At 41.2% G+C, this 25,205-nt stretch overlaps 1 protein-coding gene across 3 annotated transcripts in view; it reads right to left on the bottom strand.

Moving 5' to 3' along the window:
* The window catches only part of LOC121875052, a 131,683-nt gene that overhangs the window by 17,635 nt on the left and 88,843 nt on the right, over positions 1-25,205 (bottom strand). For all 3 annotated transcript variants that reach the window (XM_042379401.1, XM_042379402.1, XM_042379400.1), the window contains exons 3-6: positions 5,372-5,501; positions 4,307-4,539; positions 3,466-3,595; positions 3,036-3,208 (exon numbers count right to left, since the gene is read on the bottom strand). In XM_042379401.1, coding sequence (XP_042235335.1) covers positions 3,036-3,208; positions 3,466-3,595; positions 4,307-4,539; positions 5,372-5,501 — 666 coding nt within the window. The remainder of the gene's footprint in view (positions 1-3,035; positions 3,209-3,465; positions 3,596-4,306; positions 4,540-5,371; positions 5,502-25,205) is intronic.

Below are 25,205 nucleotides of genomic sequence, written 5' to 3' on the forward strand. Positions count from 1 at the left end.
CGGGATCGCGTTTGCTATATAAAATCACCGGGTGAATTTTCTTCATCCAGTGATTTTCTATAACATGACTTACGTATATCATTAACTCAAATAACTTCTGGAACTTTGAATTCGGTTATTTCATTATTACAGTACATGATCCTTGATGCAATTCTCTATTCCAGCATCATGCAGCCTCTTAGGCCCATATGCAAGATCAGCCGTGGTGTATACCATGCTGTAGTACTCCCATGGTTGTTATGCAAGAAGCGTTTTTGGCTAAAAAAAAGAAAAATATGTACGATTCGTTATTGGAACATGGGGAAATTTCGTGGTACACCACGAGGGAACTATTTTTGAAACCAAAAGAAAGAAAATTGATTTGGATGGACATAAAATGTATAAATCTGCCTCTTGTTCCATCGACGATCAAAACCTTCAACAAATTCCTACGTTTTTGTCTCACTAAAGGTTCAGAGGGGGTAATTCTTTCCTATAAAGTGAGTCTTGTTTAATCCACTGTTCTTCCGAAGACTCGTCCATATTTCGTCTTTACTCATCCCAAAGAAGACTCGTGCATTGTTTTATTAGCCTGAGGACCCATCTAAATCGTTCCTCTCTGACCTCATAACCTCACAACCTATCTTAACACACACACAGCACCCCACACCTTGCAACATACACCTACGCCTTACAACACTCTTCAGGTCACGGTCCGTATCCTCGTTACCTCTCTCAGATCTTCTACACTTCTTAACATTAAAGGCACTTCAGGATTCCAATTTCCAGCTTCTTATTCCTCTTGACAACTTTATTTCCATTGATGTTTGTAATTTTCACCTAACCTAACCTATCCTCTGTTGTGTCTCGTCATTGAATCACTTTTCTGATTATCACCGTGTGTTCTCTCTGATGTTCTTATCAAACTTTCTTATCTCTTATTTTTATTTTTTTAAATCCTGAACAAAACGATGTAATTGGTTAATCAGCTTAATGGTAAAATATCATAGGTATTCTTTTTATTAATTCCTGATGCTTCCAGTGCCTCTATTCATCTTCCACTTCTTCCTCCTCCTGCCTCCTCCTCCTCTACACCGCCTTCCTCACCAGCCCGTGTATTACATAGTGAACAAGCTTACAGAATATATTACCCCAAACGCTCTATCTCAACCCAGAATTTTTTTTTATTAAATTTTTATTCTACCTCAAACCCTCACCACCACAGTCTTAAAAGAAAAACCCGACTCCCTTTCAGCTGTTGATTTACTATTCATGTTTCAATTCAATCGGCAAGCTAAGAAGATTCACAAATCCTTAAAGCCAATAAATGCTTAATATCATTCCTTTCCTTGTATCTTCTCTCTTTCTCGTCTCTCTATATCCATTATACCTTTCATCAACTAATTAATTTACCTTTTTTATTACGTATGTCCGTATAGATTTCCCTTGATGGTTCTGTTCTTTGTTCCTTTACACACACAAGAGATGAGAGTGGCTATGTGTGTGTGTGTGTGTGTGTGTGTGTGTGTGTGTGTGTGTGTGTGTGTGTGTGTGTGTGTCCCTTCAGTACTCTCTTATATAGTTGGTCTATTTTGGCAATCTTTATCTCCTTGCCTATTACATATTCAAGTCTCCTATTGGCATTTGTTCCTATCTCTTTACTTCCTCCTTGACTATAATCTATTCTTCATTCATTTGTCTCTTTAGCATTTTTTTTTATTTAACTTTCATAATAATTTCGATTTCTCTTACAAGTTGTGTGAGAATTTGATGATAATTTGCCATTAATATCTACTAAATTATCTGCTTTTTTGTCTCTATTCCAAATCTCTTCCAACCTTTTCACCTCACCTTAAATAACTTATCATTTACATCAGGTTCACAGTACTTCCTCTCACCATGATTCTTGCTTTCTTACTTATAAACAGACAATAGCTTAATGTATGTTGAGAAATATAGACAAATTTGTGGATCAGGTTTCAGTTGAGTATATTGTTGTTGTGATCAGGAGCAAGGTTAGGTTAGGTTAGGTTAGGTTAGGTTTGGTTAGGTTAGGTTAGGTTAGGTTAGGTTAGGTTAGGTTAGGTTTGGTTTGGTTTGGTTGGACAATCGTATGGGGGCAGGTAAAAGGTAGTTTGTGGTATGGTTAAATTCGTGTTTGAGATACGCCAGAGTAGGTTTAGCATTTTGTTTCATAATGCATGTAAAGGAGACGGGGTGTATCTTGTTAGCTCTGCCTTAGTGGTGTGTCATCGTGGCTTAAATGTCTTATAAGTTAGTAAAATATAAGTTTACCTATACCTGAAGAGACTGTTAACTAATTTATATACAAGTTAGGTGATAAATTCCAGCCAGGTAAAATACATTACATAAAAATAGATTCCTTGGTAATATAAATGACTGGAATATATGTGGCACAGGTGAGGTTTGTTTACATACGCTAAGAGACAGGTGGGAGGGAATATCAATCAGCTGGAAGGGACTCAGGTGCTTGTTTACGCAGGTAGGGGGTGTTTGAAAGAGGGTTATTGAAAGACGTGAGGGTTTTGTTGACTTGTGCCGGAGCTGTGGGTGTGACCTTGTTGTGCACAGCAGGTAGGAGGAGGAAGAGAGGAGGAAGAGAGGAGGAGGAAGAGAAGCAGGAGGAGGAGAAGCAGGAGGAGGAGAAGAAGCAGGAGTCACAGAAAAACTCCCCACACAGGATAAGGTTGAAACAGGCGTCTCACTGGTTCTTGTTTGTCGTGTAAGCACCGTCTATTGACACCTCATTAGCCTTTCCGATATGGCGAGTTGTGGAAAACAAGTAAGGTATTTGCATATTTATAGCCACAGTTTGTAAGAAAGTCGATGCTGATAGAAATATTAAATAATTCTAAATAATAGTCAGATACACACAGGTAAAAGGGTTTAGTGTTTTAGTGAAGATATACGAGTACTTACAGCAGGTAGAAAAAGATAAACTGAGTCATATTAAATAAAGATAATAAAATACCTGGAGGGAATTCTTGTAAGCTGCAAGTAGTATAAGGAAGATAATAAGACACTAATGTACTCACCTGGGCGGTAGACCTTCTTCCTGGTTTCAGTGTGGGAGGTGCCGGGGAGGGTGAGCCTGCAGCCAATGATAGTGTCAGGTTCAGTGTCCGCCCACACGATCAGCCCCCACGCCCCCGCCCACCACTCCCCGTCCTTACGATGACCTGATATTCCTCGGACGTCCACCTCCAACCTGTGTCACGCCAAGGACTGTTAGTTGATGATGTTGATGTTGATGATGTTAGTTGATGATTTTGTGTGTGTTGATGGTGTGTTACATGATGGTATTTCTCCCTTCATATCACTCGCTATCTCTTCGTCTTCTCTGCATTCCTTCACTCTCCTTCACCCTTTATTTCCACCCCTCATTCTCCCACTCTCCACCCCTCACACCTCCCTCCCTCCCCTCTCCCTCCCCCCCTCCCCCCTACCACCCTCCCTAAACCTCACCTGGTGCCATTGGGGTCCTTCGTATATAAGGTGAACTCAGGTCTAGGCGATACACCGGAGGCCAAGCAGGTAATGTTAACCAGGTGCTCAGAAGGTCTCCAGTACTTGAGGTCTACGAAGTTGGCCGGTTCTGGTGTCGAGGTAGAGAAGGTAGAGAAAGTAGACATAGGTTAGCAATACCGAGTTGATACCTGCAAAAAAACTAATTAGTAAAGGTAATTTCAATGGTAAAGGTGAAATTATCATGTAAGTAAAAGAGTTAAGGAAAAAATACGAGACAAAAATTAAAATGATAGATGGATAAATTAAAAACAATGATGTATTTTTATTGGAATACAAATTTGACTGTCTAGCTAACCCTTAAATGCAATAAGAGAACCAAGTCACTACCGTTCATATGTCTGGATTAACTTGCCTGATAAACAAACACAAACTCAACACAAGAACAACATACAATACTAATAACACCTGACTCAGAAACAAAGACAAACTCTGACTGCCTCAAAAGACGACACAAACTTACCCAAAGAGTAAGTCATGTGTTGATATGTAAGCAGCAAATACAAACCTTGCCGAAGAATGACTCACAAAAACAAACTTTGCCGTAAGAGTAGCTGAAGATAAGTCATAAACAATAACCAAATAACTGATAAACAATAGATGAAGGATTGAGAGTAAAGGAAGGTTAATAGAAACGAGTGATAATGAATGGAGGTAAACAAAAGAGGAGATAAAGCAACTGGAGATAGATAGAAGAATAAGTGAACATGGAGGAATGAGATAAAAATGGAGGTAAACAAGAGACGTTGAATAAAACTAAACAACTAAAGGAGAGACTCACTCCAGACGAGGAGGTGTGCGGTGCGGGTGTCCTCATCCTCGAAGGTACTGACGGAGCAGGAGTACTGGCCAGACAATGAGGGGTCCGGGTGAGGGATGTAGAGGGCCCGGTGCACGGCCCAGGGGTCCCTAGAGGCCTCGTAGGTGGTGTTGACCCGGCCACTCAACACACCCAGGGCCTGGGGGCGCAGCGGCGGTATCCACTGGTACACCAGATGGAGTTTGTCCACGTACCTGAACACACAAACACCCCGTCATGAACACCCCGGTGAGGTTAGGTTAGATGGCTTACTACGGCACTGACCTAACCAGCTAGGTGACTCACCACTGATCTACCCAGTTAGGTGACTCACCACTGATCTACCTAGCTAGGTGACTCAACACTGATCTACTCAGCTTGGTGACTCATCTCTGACCTACCCAGCTAGATGACTCACCACTGACCTACCCAGTTAGATGACTCACCACTGACCTACCCAGTTAGATGACTCACCACTGATCTACCTAGCTAGGTGACAACACTGATCTACTCAGCTTGGTGACTCATCTCTGACCTACCCAGCTAGATGACTCACCACTGAACTACCCAGCTAGGTGACTCACCACTGATCTACCCAGTTAGGTGACTCACCACTGAACTACCCAGCTAGGTGACTCACCCCTGATCTACCTAACTAGGTGACTCACCACTTACGTACCTAGCTAGATGACTCACCACTGAACTACCCAGCTAGGTAACTCATCACTGACTCCCCACTGAACTACCCACCTACTGATCTAGAGGTGACTCACCACTTCCTAGCTAGATGACCACCACTGAACTACCCAGCTAGGTGACTCACCACTGATCTACCCAGCTAGGTGACTCACCACTGATCTACCCAGCTAGGTGACTCACCACTGATCTACCCAGCTAGGTGACTCATCACTTACCTACCTACCTAGATGACTCACCACTGAACTACCCAGCTAGGTGACTCACCACTGACCTACCCAGCTAGGTGACTCACTACTGATCTACCCAGCTAGGTGACTCATCACTGACCTACCCAGCTAGATGACTCACCACTTGACGACGAGGCCTGGTCGCTCCCACTCGTCCACCTGGTAGTCACAGTCAAGCACCACAGCCGTCGTGTTGGTCTTCACCACTTCCGGCACCGTCAGCCTTACGATGGACACACCGCCAGCACCTCCTGCGAGAGAGACCCAGGGAGTTAGTGTGTGGTAGGAAGAAGGAAGTACTCAGCAGTGTGTGGTAGGAAGGAGGAGGAAGTACTCAGTAGCGTGTAGAAGGAAGAAGAAAGTAATAAGTAATGTGTGGTAGGAAGTCAGTAATGAGGAGGTAGTCTGTAACATTAGCGATGGTGGGTGTCAATAACATGTGAGAGGTGAACTTGCCGTCTCCTTTGGGAGGTCAACCGACTCGATGGTTAAAGGGGATGGGCTCCTCTATACCTTCACAATGTGGGGGGGGGTGTTTGACTCTAGTACAGTGACATAATACTTATTTTTTCTTTTACGCCTTCCTATATAACGTTTCTCATCCGATCCCTACTTCTAATTTTTCTTTCATTCTTTCCTTCGTTATTCCTCTTTTCTCTTATATTTTTTTCTTAGTTTCTTTTGTTTCTTTCTGTATTCCTTTCAAACCATTACAATTGGTCGTCGTCATTTCTATTGTTCTTCGTCGACCCTCTTCACACCTTGGGTATCTGTCTCAAATTTCGTTCAAACAACCTTTTCATTTTTGTGGATTTTCCGACCCTAGCCAATTCCCTCTTTTCTTTTTTTTTATAGGGGGGGGGGGAGGGATGGGGAAGGAAGGGGGTGAAAGACGGGAAGGATGAGTAACGGGAATGGTAGTGGGGAGGATAGAGGTGAGTGTGGGAGATCAAAGGTCAAACGCTATAACAAAACGTATTTCTATCTACAGGTGTGACGCATCTTAATCTATACGGATGAAAGTTTTTTGGGGGGTCAAAATAAAACTCACGACAAATCCTATACACAACAACGTGGGTATTATTCTAACTTTGATTTTTATTCACCTGACAGGGATCAAGCGTGAAACAGTGTCGCACAACCACGATTTTTATCTCCTGTCAATTCTCAATATTTTGTCCAATCTGAACTAAAATCCACAAGAAGATATTTTGTTTTCATTTTAAGTTTTGTGACCCAGTTCGCCCAACAAATGCAGATAGAGGAGTTGTGTAATTTTTTTAATGTTGCAAAGTTAAAAGGTCATAAGTGATTGCATTCAGGTATACAGTATTAGTTTGAAAATGTTGGGTTTTTATAATTAATATTTCTTCATATACAAACACCTTTAATGTGTGTGTGTGTGTGTGTGTGTGTGTGTGTGAATCCCTTTACGTCAGTACGGGGGATACGCTAAGGAATTTGTCATTCAGTTAGTGGGAATGAAACAGGTTTAAGTATCGACAAGAAAGGTATTAAATCCATCCTGATATTAGTGAGAGGATCCTAACATTACCATCAGAGGGGCCAATAGGTACACACACACACACACACACACACACACACACACACACACACACACACACTAAAGACAGTCAAAAGGAAAATCAAATATTCTATGATTCTTTTCAAAAAACTTAGTTGCAATATTCCAAAACAACTCCTTTCTTGTTGTATAGCCACTCAAATAAACTATCTCTACTTGGGGTGATCGATGAATTTCAGAATGAACACTACGACTCCTGTTGTCTCGGTAGGGCTGTCAAAATCCTTCGTCCGTTGTGTCATATTTTTTCAATAAAATTTTGTATCGATAGTTTTTGTTTTTTGGAGTGGATTGTACATGCCGTGAAAGATAAAGAGTCAATGTAACAATTAAGAATAAAATAGAGACGACTTAAAAAAGACTAGGGAGGTGTAGACTCCCCATTTCCCTCCTCCTCCCTTCCCCCCTCTCCACTCCTCACCCTCCCCTCTCCCCCTCCTGCCTCCCACACCCTCCCTCCCCCCTCACCCCCTAGATCAGCTGGCATCAAGAACCACCTGTCAAGTCTTCATTTCTAATTAAAGGAAAGTTTACCCGAGAATATTAAAAAAAAAGCCCCCAAAAGCCTACATTTCCATCTGACTTTCAAGAAATGAGGAACAGAGAAAATTGGGACTGAAACTTAATAGGGGCATTTTTTTTTCTTCATCCAATTACTCCCAACGAGGCGCTTGACAAGATAAGACCGTGGGGATATTAACACCGTATGTTGATAATAATGAGGATGATGTTTAGTCTCTCTTTATATTTCTCTCTCTATTTGCCTCTCATTTCTCTCTTTATCACCAACTATCTTGCTCTTTTTCTATATATTTCTCTATTTTTCTATATATCTCTGTTTCCCCATGTTCTTTTTTCTCATTTTCTTTCTTTCTATATCCTTTATTTTCTTCCTCGCACGTAATATCTCTTTGTTGTTTCTCTTTCTCTGTCGCTTTTCAGTATTTTCTTCCTTATCGTCTAACTAATCTCTTCCTTCTAAAACTCATTTTCTCTCTCTCGATACCACACCACACCACACCCACCACACCCACCACACCACCACCACACCACACCACCACCACACCACACCTCCTGTCTCTCACACCCATTCCTCCCCCTCCATTCCTTCCTTATCATTCTACATATTAATTATCTCTCACCCATTGTCTCTCTTCCTCCTCTCATCACCCTACCGCCTCTCGGATCATCAGTGGTAATGGGAGATACCAGGGGATACAGGCAGTTTCCTTATCTCTTATTCATGTCATTCCATTTGGGCCAGACTGAAGCCTTAGTCTCCTGGGAATAGTCTCAATGGTAAAGGGGACGCTATTAGTGGCTAGCAATTAAGGCATCCACATTGGCAAGGTTCTGCTGCCTCCTATTTTACGCATATAAGACCGAATTTTTAACGCGCGTGTGGCAAAAAAGTTATCTTGCGTATGAGAGAGAGAGAGAGAGAGAGAGAGAGAGAGAGAGTAATAAAACGACTTGGTTGTATAAATATCATGTGAATATACGCTAACTTAATGACACCAATAGCAGAAGGTATTTTAGCCAAATTTTAATTCTGACTTCACTTTTTATGGTATATTATAGAAAAACATTTGGGATGTATATTTAATTCATGCAAACGTACAACAAAATATCAATAAAACATGAAAGTGGTAAAAATTCCAAAGCAGAAGAAAATAGCAACGAAAATTAAAAAAAAAATGGCTCAGATGAAGTAGCTACCTGTCAGACTTATCGTGATGGACACGTAATTACCTGTTGATCTCCTCGACTCACCTGGTGGCACGACTCACCCTCCTCCTCCTCTTACCCGTCCACTCTCCCTCTCTTTCTCTGCCTTACTTACCCTTTCTCCTTTTTTCACTGACTGGATAATTCGTCTAATCTTTTACATAAAATTTGTTACAGTCACGAGTCACGACCCCACTTGTCATCAGCGTGCATGAGGGTGATGGTGAAACATTACAATGGGAGATACAACAGTCCCCATAACACAGACTCTCACACTGGCAGCCCTATTCACCCTTACGTATCAAAGTCATAAACGTTCGCATAAGTAAATATTGACAATCGAACAACATCAGAGGGAGCTATTTGTGCTTCTCTTACATAGGAACCTGGTAACAAAAGCTCAAAAGTAGTAACATTATCTTTACCTTAAATCATAACGGCGACTGATATGTTAAAATACAGTACACGATCACCAAGAAAATGAGCAGAAAGGAGAAAGAAACAGAGTTCTCTCACTTAGTAGGCGTTGACGAGGTAGCCCAACCAGGAGTCGAGGTGCTAAAACAGTGGATAGCCCGCCGTCCCACTTTCCATAGGTTTTCGATATACAGACGCAGTAAAGCCGAAGTTGGACTCGTGAACAAGAGCATCCACAGAGTCAAGTTTTCTCGCGTCGGGTCTCTTGTCCCCTCCCTCCCTCCCTCCTTCCCTCCCTCCCTCTTCTCTTTCCATCCTTCCTTCCCTCCCTCTCTCTTTTCCCCCTCCCCTCTCTCTCCGTCTCCGCCTTCCCTTCTTCCCTCTCTTCCTCCCTTCCCTCTTCACTCTGCCTCCCTCCCTACCCCCGCTCCTCCCTCCCTTCCTCTTTCCCTTTCCTCCGTTGCTCCCTCATCCCAAAATAAAATGACATTACGTTTTTATTCTTAAAAAAATCAAAGTATACATAATTTTGTATATATATATCAACTCTGGACATGATGTGTGTGTGTGCGTGAATGTTTGGGTGAATGAACACACACACACACACAAACACACTAAAATTTGCTTATTCTATGACTTAAGTAGAAAAGGTTAATAGTATCTCCCGTCTGTGCATAGTCGAAATACCACACATACTCTCTCTCTCTCTCATACAAGTGACACAGTGCTCCCTCCTCCTCTCGTAAGCTACAGCTCCTCGTGTATAGCGCAACAGCAGCAGCCAGCTCGGCACCTCTACACCCACGAAATATTTCTCTTACCCAATACAAGACATAGCATAACCTTTGAATAGATATAAGTAACAGTGTCGTAAGAGGCAGTGTGTCGTTCCTGCTACGTAAATCATAGTTCTGCTCCGTGATCACGTTACACAAAGACAGTAAAGATGATAAAACGTTGGAAGGAATACTGGAGATTTTGTATCGGTTAAGGAATGGTTGTGTGGGGGTACGAATGGTAATGTTTGTCTTGAAGTTATGATCATGATAAACATTACACAGGAAACAAAGACAGTGAGAAGTGTGTGTGTGTGTGTGTGTGTGTGTGTGTGTGTGTGTGTGTGGAGGGTACGTGTGTGTGTGTGTGCGTACGCGTGTAATCATAATAATAATTACCAGTTTATTGAAACGTATACAATAGTCAGAGGCTAAAAAAATTCAACAAAGGAAAAAAATAACCTACAGTATTATGTATAATGACATTAGGGAATCAATTATTTAACAAAAGCCTTCAATACAAAACAGGAGATAGAGAGTTCAATATACAGGTTATCTCTGAATCACTGATAACATGGTGTTGTAGAGGATATCATGTGGTTGTTGTACTTCCCTCTCTGGTTGTGGAAGATAACTCGTTTTTGTGGTACTTACGGGGAAAAGTTGTTGACGGGGTGGGGTGGGAGGTGGACTAGTGGCTCTGGCTGCTTACTCTGAGGGAACGCCCAAATGGAACACGTGCTCATAGTGTGTGTGGTTGGGTGGGTTTGTGGTTGAGTGTGTTTAAGAGATGGGATGGGTGTGTGGGGGGTGGGTGTGTGTGCTCCAGACTGTCTTCCAAAAGTGACTTGTATTAATGCATTCATAAAACTGAGTATTTTTTATTTTATTTTTTTAATATTTTTCAGCGTTATAAATTCATAGTTCGTTTTTCCTGCACGTTCTAACCTGCAAGAAAGTATTTTACAAGTAATGTTTTTGTACAGAGTAAAATTAGAACTTTACAATTCAATTAAAAAACAAATAAAACGTGGAAAAATTATGTTCTATCTCTATTATATTTTTTCTATAGAAATTTAATCATTGTGAGATATATTCTTTCAGACTCTTACTTTTATTTTCAACATTTCGTATTCATTAAATTTTTTTTGTATTATATCAACCACAATTTATGTTATTGCGTCTTGGTATCAAAGGGATAAAAATGTGTATTGCGTCTGTGGTAAACAGATAGAGAGAGAGAGAGAGAGAGAGAGAGAGAGAGAGAGAGAGAGAGAGAGCCTCGTGCTCCGTCACTCTACACACCCACCCACAACACTGAGCATCACATGAGTCACTTCCCCAGTGCTGTCCACAGGTCAAATCCCGAAGCAAAGATGACAACAAACAGCAGCAAGAACATCAACCACAGCGATATTGAGATAAAGTAAAAAGAAGAAAAGGAAATAATAACAAGACCGGAGAGAATAGGTAAAGAGAAGCGTCAGGAAGAAAAGTAATAAGAAGAACTGACTCAACAACCTCAAAAGGCAGTGAGGGAAGTTAGAGATATGAGAAATCATAAGTGATTAACGAAAGTAGCATTAGGACCCAAATCAGTAATGGTGTGGGGAGGCAGGACAGGTTAGAGACTAAATGGAGGACACCAGACCAGCTGCAGCAGTAGGTGACAGCAGCAGCAGCAGCAGCAGGGGGAGGAGTCGGGAGTAGGAGTCAGCAGTAGGAGTTAGAAGCAGTACAGATGGTGGGGATGAAAGGACGTCATTTGAATACTGACCGAGGCGCACCCAGCAGCAGACCTTAGGACAAGTGACCTGTCCATTCAATCCATCCCGGCACTCCAATCTTCAAAGCCCTCACAAGTTCAGTTCCTCGCCCTTCTGCTCCTCCTCCTGCAGGTGCTGTACTCTTAACCCGAGAGACTGACAACCACATCATCTTGTAGGACCTCCCATCCCCCCCCCCCTTCCCCTAACTGTGTATGATATATGAACTATCGTCGACTTCCAGGATCACTGATGAAATATTTTTGAAAGGATTTTTTTCTTTTTGGGGAGGCCTTGGATTGGTTCGTAGGTGGGGGTGGGGGGTGGGTAGCGTCCTTGGTTATTGACGTAAAATATAGAGCAGGTATACCTCGGGTTGCCGTCCACCCTCTGTCCACACACACACAAGGGCCGACCACGAGAGGAGGGAGACATTTTCCGCTCAAGTGAAGCCTTTGGGGGGGAAACTCTCAGAAGGTTGTGGTGGTGCTCCTCTTCTGGTTGGCCCTCTTATTGGCCTCTCTCAGGTTATTAGAATATCTCAATGGTCAGGGGTGAGTTTGCGTGGGAGATGCGAATGAATCTTCACAGCAGCAGACGATGAATGAAATGCTCGTGGTTGATGAATTCTCCAGGCTGGTGAAGACTCTTGGGAAGTGAATTCTCGCAGGTGGTATAAAGTCTCATGGTTGGTGATGTCTCGGGTGACTGGTTAAACTGGCCTAGTCTTGTGGCTGGTAAAGTCTCGTAACTGGTTAAGTCTCGTAACTGGTTTAAGTCTTATGGTTGGTAAGGTACCATGTCTGATAATATATCTTGGCTGGACAAGACATATGGCTACTATGGAAGAAACTGCAGCTTCCGTGATGATAATGATGATGATGATGATGATGATGATGATGATGATGATGATGATGATGATGATGTAATTTGTCCATTTAATATATACGTCATCAACACTTAATACTTCAGTCTAGGAATACTGAACAATCCACTATCCGAAGAGATGCATTGCAGAGTCAGTAACTGGTCTGTAGGTCTTAATGTGAGGACTCTGTGTGTGGCTGGTAGTGGGAGCTGGAGATAAGGCCTGTCTGGTGTTGTGGTCACCCAGCAGAGGTGAGGATCTTGATGGGTTTCTATACAGGACGAATTTACCTGCGACTACGAGTATGAATTATGTTCAGTGATTTTGATAAGACTGTCGCTTGGATATCCACTTTTCCTCGCTTTAAACTGAACAGGATATGCCGGGAGTATGTCACTGGTGTATGTATGACAACACTGGCATTAACCACAGACCATCAATACCGGTGTGTGTGTATGTGTGTGTGTCGGGAGGGGGTTTGTATTGAGATATGTGTCAATGGTCCTTCACGTCGCTGTGTTCCTGGCCAATGCAGCAACTTCGTCAATGAGTAAGGCTTCAGTATGCATAATTAAACCAGAGCTACCACAAGTGTGCATGTTAACGAGTCTGAATTCGAATAGATGAGATGACAGGAACTTCAAGGCGCGACGCAGCAGGTGTGTCCTCGTGTGCAAGTGACAGAGAGAGAGAGAGAGAGGGGGGGGCAGGTGGTCGCTCGCTGGTTCTCTGAAACGCGTCGACGAAATCTCAGGATAGGATGGCGTGGAATTACATGATGGCTAGAGACGCCCTTATTATATATATTATTGTTAGCACCTCCATGATGTCTTGAGTGTTTACCAATCCTGCTGTTCATCCTTCAATAGACTGTATCTTTTTTCTTGCGGACATAGACATAATGCAATGTTATGCCGAACATTTTTATGGCAATTCAGAGAGCATTTGGTGTGTGAATTACCGAGTGATTCGTGGATATTTTAGCTCAATTTACGGTCATCAATATTGTTTTATGGGAGCAGTAAGCGGTTAGTAAATATTTTCTGCACTTTGGTAATGACTGTGTGAGTGTATTGTATATAAATTTTCCCCAGATTCTCGATGGATTTAAAAAGGTTATTGTTTGTTAAGAGAAGTTTGATATAAGATAAGTCGCTTTGAAAAGAGAGTTAGACAATATTAATGTATAATCTCCCCCGCAGATAATCACCAGCTTGATATACAGATTGCTTGTGCATGTGTGTCTTTCTGTCTAGGCTTATGGCAGCGTTGTCTAGGGAACTGTTTCAATACTGGAGGTTCCTTACTATCTAAAACTCCTGCAGGAAGAAAATTGATTAAAAAAAGTTGAAGATTGTTGTTGGTATAGAAAAAAAAAAATTCCTCTCACAACTAAAACCTTAAGTAACTTTTCTTCCTAAAATAGCCAGTGGAAATAGTTGTAAACATGTAACTCAAGATCCCCCCCTCATTGGCTGCAATACTTAAGTTATTCACAATGTTTAATAGTCCTGATGGCGTGAATAAAATAAACATTAAAGAATATGTGTTTATCTGGGACGAGGAATACGTATGATTACTCACGATACATACGGTCATAACCTTCACAATGGCAGGACGATATCAACAAGTCCAGAGCGTCAGGTTCAGTTTCCCTTTGCTTCAACTAATTACTCGTCCCTGTGTGTAGCCTCAAACGATAGTCTCTCTCTTACTTCCTCTTCATCCATCGGTCATTCAGAGTTTCCCGATACCCCAAGGGCTCTTGTTCTTGCCCTCACGCTCTCGTTAACGAGCGTTGGGGGTACACCGTGACGCGCTATACGAATACTCTTCTGAAGGAGTCAACGTTGTAAAGTAAAACTCCAACAGGGTGTGAATTGACTGAACTGTGATAGAAATTCCCCAAAATGCTTTCCAGAATAACGAAAACGACACAGACACAACCACTGGTGACTCTACTGAACTTAGTGATGAGAATTTATTGTGACGAAGTGAGAATTCGGTAAACAGAACAAAAATCGAGTTTCTCACAACAACAAACATGAAGGCAGGGAATATTTCATCAGATACACACAGCAAGTCAAGTCACTCACTGTGATGGAATGGCTGCTGTAGTCTGCCCAATCAAATAAGCTTAAAAGCCTAAAAGTTAAAAGAGACTACGGAATTAAGGCAACAGTGTGAATCCTGTAAGCAACACGCCTAAATGTACAGTGATGTGTGTTGACAAAACTTGTGCAAAGCCTTCGTCAGAGATGTCCAAGGTTCGACCATTGCGACAGAATGATACTTGAGGTCGAGTGAGATATTGTGGTATATTTACTAGTGCCATAGGTGTCACAGTAGTATAAAGTTAAATACTAATTCACAACTGGGCCGACTTAGGATAACCTGGAAACGAACCTGGTACCCTTAGGAGAGGAAAAGAGCTCTATATCCACTCAGCTGCCTAGCTAAAACCCATCTACACACACACACACACACACACACACACATATACATACACACGTACTCGCACCACACACACACACACACACACACACACACACACACACACACACACGGGAGCGGAGAGGAGAATAAAATGTTCTTTTCCGGTGATGATTGTTGGAGAAAACGTAATTAAAGATGTCAAGAAAGATAAGACGACAGAGGAAAAATGTGAGGAAGTGTGGGACATAGTTCTGATTAAACCCCTGAGTACGAGGACTCAACCCCTTGAGCAAAAGAACTTAATACAGAATCTTGAGTACGATGGCTTAACACTTTGAGTATGATAACAACCCCTTGAGTATGATGATTTTATACTATTGTACACATGGTTTTAATTCCTCATATTCAAGGTGTTAATCCATACTCAAGGGGTTAATCCATTGTACTGAAGCTGTTAAGTCGTCATACTCAAGGTGTTCATTTATCATACTCAAGATATTAATGTCATTGCAGTGAAGACGTTAAACTAAAGGTAAAAAATACTATATTAACACAGATGAAACTTGGACAGATACAATGTGGTCGGGTACTGATTGTCTCCCACTCTGTACTGTTGCATACAAGACTATTGATGCAATGTAAAATATATAGGTACTGTATTTACACCCCTCTTCGTGTACAGTGAGAAGCAGAGAATTACATAGTTAACTCCTATTGATTACGAATTGGATTGTCTAAATACAGAGAATAAGTTTTAGACGAGGATACACCTATATTTACAGTGCCGTGTGTTGACTGCAGTGTTTTGTATTTTAATCTTTGGGTAAAAATGAAATGACATTGTGGGTAATTGGATGATCTGATTACCATATTGAGTAAAAATACAGAAGTTAAGTGGAGTATGTTATTTATATCTGGTAGTGTTATCTTACTGCACTTTACTGCTAGCTGCGCCTTACTGTTAGCTGCGCCTTACTGTTAGCTACATCTTACTGTTAGCTATACCTTATTGTTTAGCTGCATCTTACTGTCAGCTGAATCTTACCCTTAGCTGCACCTTACTGTTAGCTGCATCTTACTGTTAGCTGCACCTTACTCCTATGACGACGTATTTAACATTGACTGAACACAACACAAGTGGCAAGTATTTCATTGGTTTCCCTCCCGGACCCAAACAAAGAAATTCCCCGAAGTGAAATAAAAATCCAAGTGACTGTGTTTCACTCTTCAGCGTCTCTTTTATGCTTTGAGTTGCAGAATATGACCGAACGTCGATCATGAATTTTTTTTTTGGTTTCTGGAGCAAAGAAGAAATGTGGAATAAAGTAGTTTTTTCCCCGTGGGGCTTTTTTTTTTTTGTCTTTACATCTTTTGTGTTATCCTGACTTGTGGCATAATTTTTTTGTTTATACATTTACGAATTATTTTCCCTCATAAAAACAGGATTGAGAGTAGCGTCGGAGTTAAGTACCAAGATTAACTTCCTATTGTTGTAAGTAATCCCACACACAGCAAAAATATATGAATAGGATATCCCAAAAGCTGCCAACATTAAGTGCTTTATGTCATGTGTGATGTTGCTATTGTTATTACTTTCAAATGTACTCGCATGTTACTTCTCTCCAATGAATTACTCGTTTTTGTTAGGTCAGCCATTCTGGTTTATTCTTCCTGACTACCTGAGACTCTTGGATCTTGACACCTACGACACCTGAATTACTTAAGATATCGAGAGGCTAATAAACCTTCCCACAGGTGACACATCGAGAAAGCCTAGTTAGGATATGTAGGTGTATCATGATACCTGTGTCGTTGACCTGAGGAAAGATATGCGTCGATCCTAATGGTGTCTATGTATACTGGTTACAGAGGTTAATTGCCAGTTAGGATGATTACTGTTCCTCTTGAGTGGTCTGCTGTTGTAGACTTTGATTATGATTTATTAAATATGTTTACTGGTTTCATTATATAATTTTGTTGTTAATTATACAAAAGAAACATTTCAAAGAAGTAACTTTTTCACCTTGCTATATCTTGTGTTTGTTTACAGTCAGCTATAAGACGAAGTAGTTACTCTTGTGTTCAGTAAAACTCAACATCCAAGGACTCGCTGACTCTTTGTACTGTCAGCTGAGAAAAGCGTCAAGTCTGGATGACGCCAAGTACCCATTGTTTGTTGTTTCACACTGAATATCACACTTAAAGTACACAGTGTATATTCTGCAGTGGCTTGGGTAGAAAGGTGAGGGTGAATTTCTCGACGTGTGGAATGTAAAATATTGTCCAAATTTTGAGTGATTATTACATACAGGATACCAACATGGATTTATTTCAGGAGATTTATTTTTATTTTTTATTGCATTATATATTCCTGTTTCTTTCTGTCTTGACTTGGTTGAATCTGTATTTCGAGCGCGAGGGATTATTTTTTTTTTACCCAGTATACTGTACGGTTCTTACACAGACGATGCTCAATACTTTGGTTATCCTGGTTATTTGATTTGTGTACAACAGTATGTCTTTATCGTCGAAGTACCACGCTAGGTATGATCCGTTACCATATTTCCTTGTATTCTCTTAAAAAAAAAAAAAAAGGTTTGACACTTTTTCTCTTTTTCCGATGGTGATGGAAACCCTGAGGTAGAGTACAAACTGGAATGGGAAAAAAGGAAAAAGAGGAAACAGAGGAAACAGAACAATTTGAAAACGTATATTTCTGAGAATGTTTCTAGGCTGCTTGATAGCGAGACAACGGACGAGGCTGAGAGGTGACTGACGTTCAAATGATCACAAAGACTTGATAGAGTTTCTCCTGCTATAACTCTCCGTATAGATGAACCTCTTAGCTACCTTTACAATACGTGTTAATGGAAGTTGTTTGATCATTAAAAAGATATTAAATCATCTTACAAAAAAGTGATCATTGTAGCGTTTTCCATCATCCACAATACACGGGTAGATGACAATGCCCGTGTTTTATAAATGGCACATATCCGGTGGTCAGTTACTGTTCAAAAACCGATTAATTCCTTAAATGTCCACCAAGTATAAACCTCTGATACGATACAGAAAGGGACGCCAGGTAGTGATGCCTTATCCCTTGAAGCTGGTTTTATGGAGTACTGTTGATATACCAAGAAAATTTCCATCCAGTGAATCTAACTTCCCATGATTGTTTCTAGTTTAATGGAGACTTCAATAGATTATCAACTCCTCAGCATATTGGGTATTCCTTCGGTATCAGTCAGGGTTATAGTTTAAATTTTATACTTTTCTTGACTACATTCAACTCTATGTGGCCGAGGTAAATAATAACGAAGTAAAGACCAAATCGAAAGTAATTTTAGTAGGTATATTTAGGACTGAAGTCAGACTCATATTTACTAAAGGATTTTATATATTCTTCCATACTTTATAAACAGCTTAAGAGAAATGAATCTACCCCTAGGCACTCCTTTACTCAATGCTAACTTCCTCGTCACCTTAGAACTAGTCACCTGGCCTAACCTAACCACATCCCCATCATTTCTACAAACGCTAAATAGAAAAGACGAGACATTGACAATACGAAGAAAAGTGTAATTACTTATATACACAAAAACTACCAAAATATATATAAAGGAATAATTACTACTAGTATATAACCTAAACTTCCACAGTGTACAGTAGGGAGTATTTGGTTCTTCACACCTGCCTCACTTACCTGGAATCAAGAAAAAAAAATATAATGTTGATAGTTGTTATTACTCGATAACAATAAGAGTGATAATATTGAAGAAGTTATAATATTGTTGCTGATGATGATGATGATGATGAGAAAGATTTTTATGGTAGTGAGAGGTAATGAAAAATATAATGAATATGTGTGTGTGTGTGTGTGTGCGTGTGTGTGTGTGAGTGCGCGTTTGTCCACTTAACGTGAACAAACCACAGAAATGAATTATTCAGTTTCATACCATTCAGGGCAACGTATCCCGGTATTTTTAATTCAGCGTCATCGGTTTTGTTCCTTTTCCGGGAATTCGGACCGTGTGAGGAGATAATTGGAGGAGGGAGAGAGAAAGAGAGAGAGATCCTAATAAGAAAATATCACACTTTTTTTTCTCTCTCTCTCTCATATACCCGGGTTCCAGTGTGGGGCTGAAACAGCAGAGTGACGCCCTTGTCTCCGGAGGGCAGAGATAACGATAAAGAATTTCGTGTGAGGACCCTTCGCTGATGAGACGAGATCTGAGGACTCAGCGCGGTGACAGGGACCACTTCTCCCATCTCCTGCCGGGGGCGCTGCTGGTGCTGGTAGTGCTGAGTCTCGCTTTTGTGGGTCATTGCTATAGTGTTGATTTTGACCTGGTTGTTATGGTAACCTATTTCGATTTAGGGGTTAAGGGGATATTTTTTTTGGAGGAGGGAGGTGCAGACATTTTCAAGAGCTTTTGTTGGTGTTTTGGGCATTTTCAGGTAATGGTAGGGGTAATTTTGATGGCATTTTGGGGGGCATTAATGGTACTGACTTTGATCCTTTGGGGGGGTGTTGCTGTTGCTGAATTTAATCTGGGAAATGTAGTTTTTTTTTTTTGACAAGGGTGTTGATTGGTGGTGATGGTGGTTGGTGATTGGTGGTGATGGTGGTGATTGGTGGTGGTGGTGATAGTGGTGATGATTGGTGTTGATGATTGGCTGTGGTGATAGTGGTGATGATCGGTTGTAATGATGGTGATTGATGGTGGTGATAGTGGTGATGATTGGTAACCAGACACAAATACCCCATAGAGAAGAATATATATATATATATATATATATATATATATATATATATATATATATATATATATATATATATATATATATATATATATATCTTGATAAAATCACACGGAAAATGGAAACAACGGAGTACCTTAGCTTTCGTCTTTATTCAAGACGTGATTTTATCAAGATTTATCTTATCCACGTTTTCATTGTGGATTTACATGTATATATATATATATATATATATATATATATATATATATATATATATATATATATATATATATATATATATATATATATATATATATATATATATATATATATATCCCCTGTATCTAGTATCGTCTTACATGAAAGAAAATATCGAACACAGGAGATGTAACAGAAAGAAATGAAAGAAATTGGGAAAGAAGGAAAGAAGTTTAGAGAATACATGAAACAAAATCCATAATACATTAAAGAAATATACCCTCATAAGCCTTACCCCGAGTGTGTGGATAATATTCCTACCTAAATATCACTAATAATAAAACGTAAATTGTAAAAAAAATAATATTAATTGAAATCTACATAAGTATTAGAGAAATATATTAAAAATACTGTAGGATTGAACTTTTAAGATTATAAGATTGAAGTGAAAAATATATATTGTAATCTACTTGGACAATTGGTCTCAGAAATGTACAGTATATCAAATATGAATAAATTTTAAGTGATTTGAGTTTTTATTATGTACTGTATAAATAAATAGATAAATTGGGTCGTTTACAATACATACATACATGCATACATACATACATACATACATACATACATATATACATACATACATCACCCACCCCTATACTCTCAAGTCCTCAGAGAAACACACACACACACACACACACACACACACACACACACACACACTGGACGGGACTAACACTACTGGTCGCCGTAGGGGTCGGCTGGCGGGCAACCCTCATTATATATTCAGTATACAAGGGGCAGAATTTCTCCGTCTCTTTCATATGGTAATGTCACTTGGTGCTCGGTGAGAGATCATCACGCTGATTGCCCCGTGTGTGTGTGTGTGTGTTTCTCTGAGGACTTGAGAGTATAGGGGTGGGTGATGTGGTGTGTTAGTGGCTGTGTGTGTGTGTGTGTGTGTGTGTGTGTGTGTGTGTGTGTGTGTGTGTGTGTTTCTCTGAGGACTTGAGAGTATAGGGGTGGGTGATGTGGTGTGTTAGTGGCTGTGTGTGTGTGTGTGTGTGTGTGTGTGTGTGTGTGTTAGTGGCTGTGTGTGTGTGTGTGTGTGTGTGATCCCTCCCCAAAAACTGTATGAATTATGTAAAACACGACAGCTATAAAGTATTGTTCAAGATCACAGTGTTAGTGGCAGGACAGCATTGTTCTAGATGGGAGTGATGGGGGATGGATGGGGTTGATGGGAGGGAGGATGGGCCGACCCCATCACCTTGCCGCTGTCATCAACACTGAATACAACTGTAGACGTGGAAGTTGTCGGCAGATCAATATGCTCTTAACTATATTGTTTCCAAGTGACGTCTGGCCAGGCACGGTGAGGTCTGTGATCATAACAAAAAGCGTTTACCTTTATCAGTTGTTCAGGCAGAGAGAGAATCCCAGCTCGTCACTTGTGTTTGGTTCTGACAAGTTCATACACAGGGTCAATATGATACCCTGAAAGGATTACAAATGTTTGGTGTGGGATTACAAAACTAACTGGGCGTCCAATTCATAGAGACTACTGTACTTAAGACACCGGATCATCCAGTTGCGTATTCCATTTGGTTACAGAGAGGAGGACCTACCACCATCAGTTTACAGAGAGGAGGATCTACTTCCATCAGGTTATAGAGAGGAGGACCTACTACCATCAGGTTACAGAGAGGAGGACCTACTACCATCAGGTTACAGAGAGGAGGACCTACTACCATCAGGTTACAGAGAGGAGGACCTACTAACCAACAGGTTACAGAGAGGAGGACCTACACCATCAGGTTACAGAGAGGAGGATCTACTTCCATCAGGTTACAGAGAGGAAGACCTACTTACCAACAGGTTATAGAGAGGAGGACCTACTTACCAGCAGGTTACAGAGAGGAGGACCTACTACCATCAGGTTACAGAGAGGAGGACCTACTACCAGAGGAGGACGTACTACCATCAGGTTACAGAGAGGAGGACCTACTACCATCAGGTTACAGAGAGGAGGACCTACTGCCATCAGGTTACAGAGAGGAGGACCTACTGCCATCAGGTTACAGAGAGGAGGACCTACTACCATCAGGTTACAGAGAGGAGGACCTACTACCATCAGGTTACAGAGAGGAGGATCTACTACCATCAGGTTACAGAGAGGAGGACCTACTACCATCAGGTTACAGAGAGGAGGACCTCAGGTTACAGAGAGGGTCACGGTAGTACAGTACGTCCCCAGCTTGGCGTGGATCAGGCAGGATTGTCCCCCACTGAAGGGAATGTATATCCTTGGCCACCGACCAGACCACCGCGGGCGACACCAGCCCTTTTGGTGAGTGAATTAGCGTCACAGCTTCTGCTTTGTCCCGCTTACTGAATACATTGTTATGAACGCGAGGGATAGGAGCAGAGAGAGAGAGAGAGAGAGAGAGAGAGAGAGAGAGAGACGTAACCAAACTGCCTCACTTAGGTCACTATCGTCCCCAATGACACCAAACGTACACAAAGACTCTACCATTACTAGATACTGTACGTTGAAGGAAGGAAAATTAACATGGTTGACATAAAGGATAAATGCATCAAAGATTCTAACCTTAACTAGATACGATCACATACCAACAGTTAGGGGATAAAATTAACCGTACCAATGGAATCTTTGTGAATCTGTGACACCAGTTGCTTCTACACACACACACACACACACACACACACACACACACACACACACCAGCCCAGCTTAAGGGGGGGGTTCTGTGGTTACTTGTAAACAAATTGCCGCTAATGTTATTTATGGGCTAACATCCAAAATGGCCGCGTTGCTATGGTGTTACCCTGGTAATCATTCATACTCACACACACACACACACACACAGTCCTTTCTTTTCAATCCATAATTGTTGACGCTCCATCCACTAGCTCCACCTTCCTTTTTTTTGATAAGGTTTCACTCCTCCACTTGTTATATATGGATCAAGTCTTACCATCCACCTCCACAGCCATCTTGACCTCCATTTTTCTCTCCACCACCTCCTCTAAAAATCTTCAACATCACCCCTACCTGCGCCTTTACCTCTACCTCCCCCACCTTCTCCATCACCACCAGCTCCACTTTCCCCCACCACCACCACCTCCACCACCTCCCCACCTTCTCCATCACCACCAGCTCCACTTTCCCCCACCACCACCACCACCACCTCCCCCACCTCTCCATTACCACTAGCTCCACTTTCCCCCACCACCACCACCACCTCCCCCACCTTCTCCATCGCCACCAGCTCCACTTCCCCACCACCACCACCACCACCTCCCCCACCTTCTCAATCACCACCAGCTCCACTTTCCCCCCACCACCACCACCTCCACCACCTACACAGCAATCACCCTCAATCCAATAAACCAGCATTCTTCACCTCAACTCACGTTCAATCTTCTATTCTCAGTCACACCTAAGCCTGTTAACCCACCACCATGTAAATCCGTATAAGCTCGTTAACACCTCGCTCATATTCTTCTCTCTGACCAACGCTCGTCATCTGGGTCTTCTGAGGTCAATTTAGGTCACTCGTAATACTTCCCCTCTGGTTAATGTTATCGTTATATCTCTCTGTTAACCATGATGGGTTTTGTTAACTACCTGATGGGTTTTGTTAACTACCTGATACTGTTGTTATGCTTGGTGTTATTGGTGTGTATAATTGGTGTTTTAATCTCTACTCTCACAGTTGCGCTTCTTACAGGTGCACGTCTTACAGGTGCGCTTCTTACAGGTGCGCTTCTTACAGGTGCGCTTCTTACAGGTGCACGTCTTACAGGTGCGCTTCTTACAGGCTGCGCTTCATACAGGTGCGCTTCTTACAGGTGTTCTTGTTACCTGTATCAGTCACTTCTATGAATACTAGTACTGACTCACTGACTGACTCTTATATTGTCTGATTTATTCATGTAATAACTGACTGACTGACTGACTGACTGACTGACTCAACTTGTCTCCCTTCTTCTTCCTTGTCACCTTTTTAAATTACTCTCAGCATTTTTTTCTACTTCATTTTTTTCTTCGTCTTTCTGTTCCTCTCCTTGTCCTCTCCTTCTTCTTCCTTATTCTACTTTTCCCTCTTATTTCCCATCCTCCCTTCCATCTTCCTTCTCCTCCTCCTCCTCCTCCTCCTCCTCCTCCTCTTCTTCCTCCTCTTCCTCCTCTCTCCTCCTCCTCCTCCTCCTCCTCCTCCTCCACTTCCTCCTCTTCCCCCAAGGTAAATATTGACCGCTTATTAACAACAATTACTAGACGTTTTCATCAGGGCTAAAGTTGGGTCTTTACCAGGTAACTAATGAGGTCCAGGTAAGGCGAGTCATTATGGAGCAACTGTTGAGTAGCTATGACATAATCTTACAGGTAATTAAGTTTTCATTAGTGGAGCAGCAAGACTTTCCCGCCACCTTTCTTTCTTTCTTTCTTTCTCTCTTTCTTTCTTTCTCTCTGGTCTTTAAGGGAAATAACTAGACTTTTTTCCCATGATATATTTTGTTCTTATTTTATGATCTAACGGAAAGGTATTTTTAAAGACCAATCAAAACCTAATTTCTTTCCTTATCTTACAACGCTCCTAAAGTAGAAACCCAAACGTTATCTAAAACAATAGTTAAACGTCAATTACCTAAACGTTATCTTAAATAATAGTTAAACGTCAATTGAGGATCTAATCGTATCTAAATAAAAAAACAAAACAAGTGATTGACCTTTAAGAAACGTTATTGAATATTGTGTAATAAATTATAACTCGTATGAAAATAAAACTCGATTATTTAGGTTTGATTGAGGAACCAGTTGGTGTGTGTGTGTGTGTGTGTGTGTGTGTGTGTGTGTGTGTGTGTGTGTGTGTGTGTGTGTGTGTGTGTGTTCTGCCTGTCGTAATTAATACCCCAATATTTAAATTAAGGTCTAAGGGAATAGGAATAGAGATAATAATGAGTAAAAATTAATATATAAAAGACAAGAGAAAGACAGATATATAGAGTAGGAAAATATTATAGTGTCATTATATCATTATACAGGTATCATCATAACCGTACATCATTTATACAGGAAGAAATAAATTAATGATGAAATTCCCACATACACACACACGTCTTCCTTAATATCTGATACGGTCTGAGAGTTGTGATTAAGCCTCAGTAAAGGTGTTCCCGAGGACCTTCCCATCAACTGGGTAATCAACACCACATCCCCTTCAGGTTGATGACACGGAAGCCAGGAGTCATTAACCTGACGAAGGCGAAGACGAGCAACCAGCACTAGTTCAGGACCTTACCACACTCAACATCTCACACCCCCCTCCCCCCCTCCACCCTCCCCTTCCACCCCTCTCCACCTTCCTAAGTAGTATAGCCTCGGCTTTTACTATAATTAATCCTGGAAAAAAACC

This window comes from Homarus americanus, unplaced genomic scaffold (genome assembly GCF_018991925.1).
Source record: "Homarus americanus isolate GMGI-L3 unplaced genomic scaffold, GMGI_Hamer_2.0 scaffold60615, whole genome shotgun sequence".
NCBI classification, from domain to species: Eukaryota; Metazoa; Arthropoda; class Malacostraca; order Decapoda; family Nephropidae; genus Homarus; species Homarus americanus.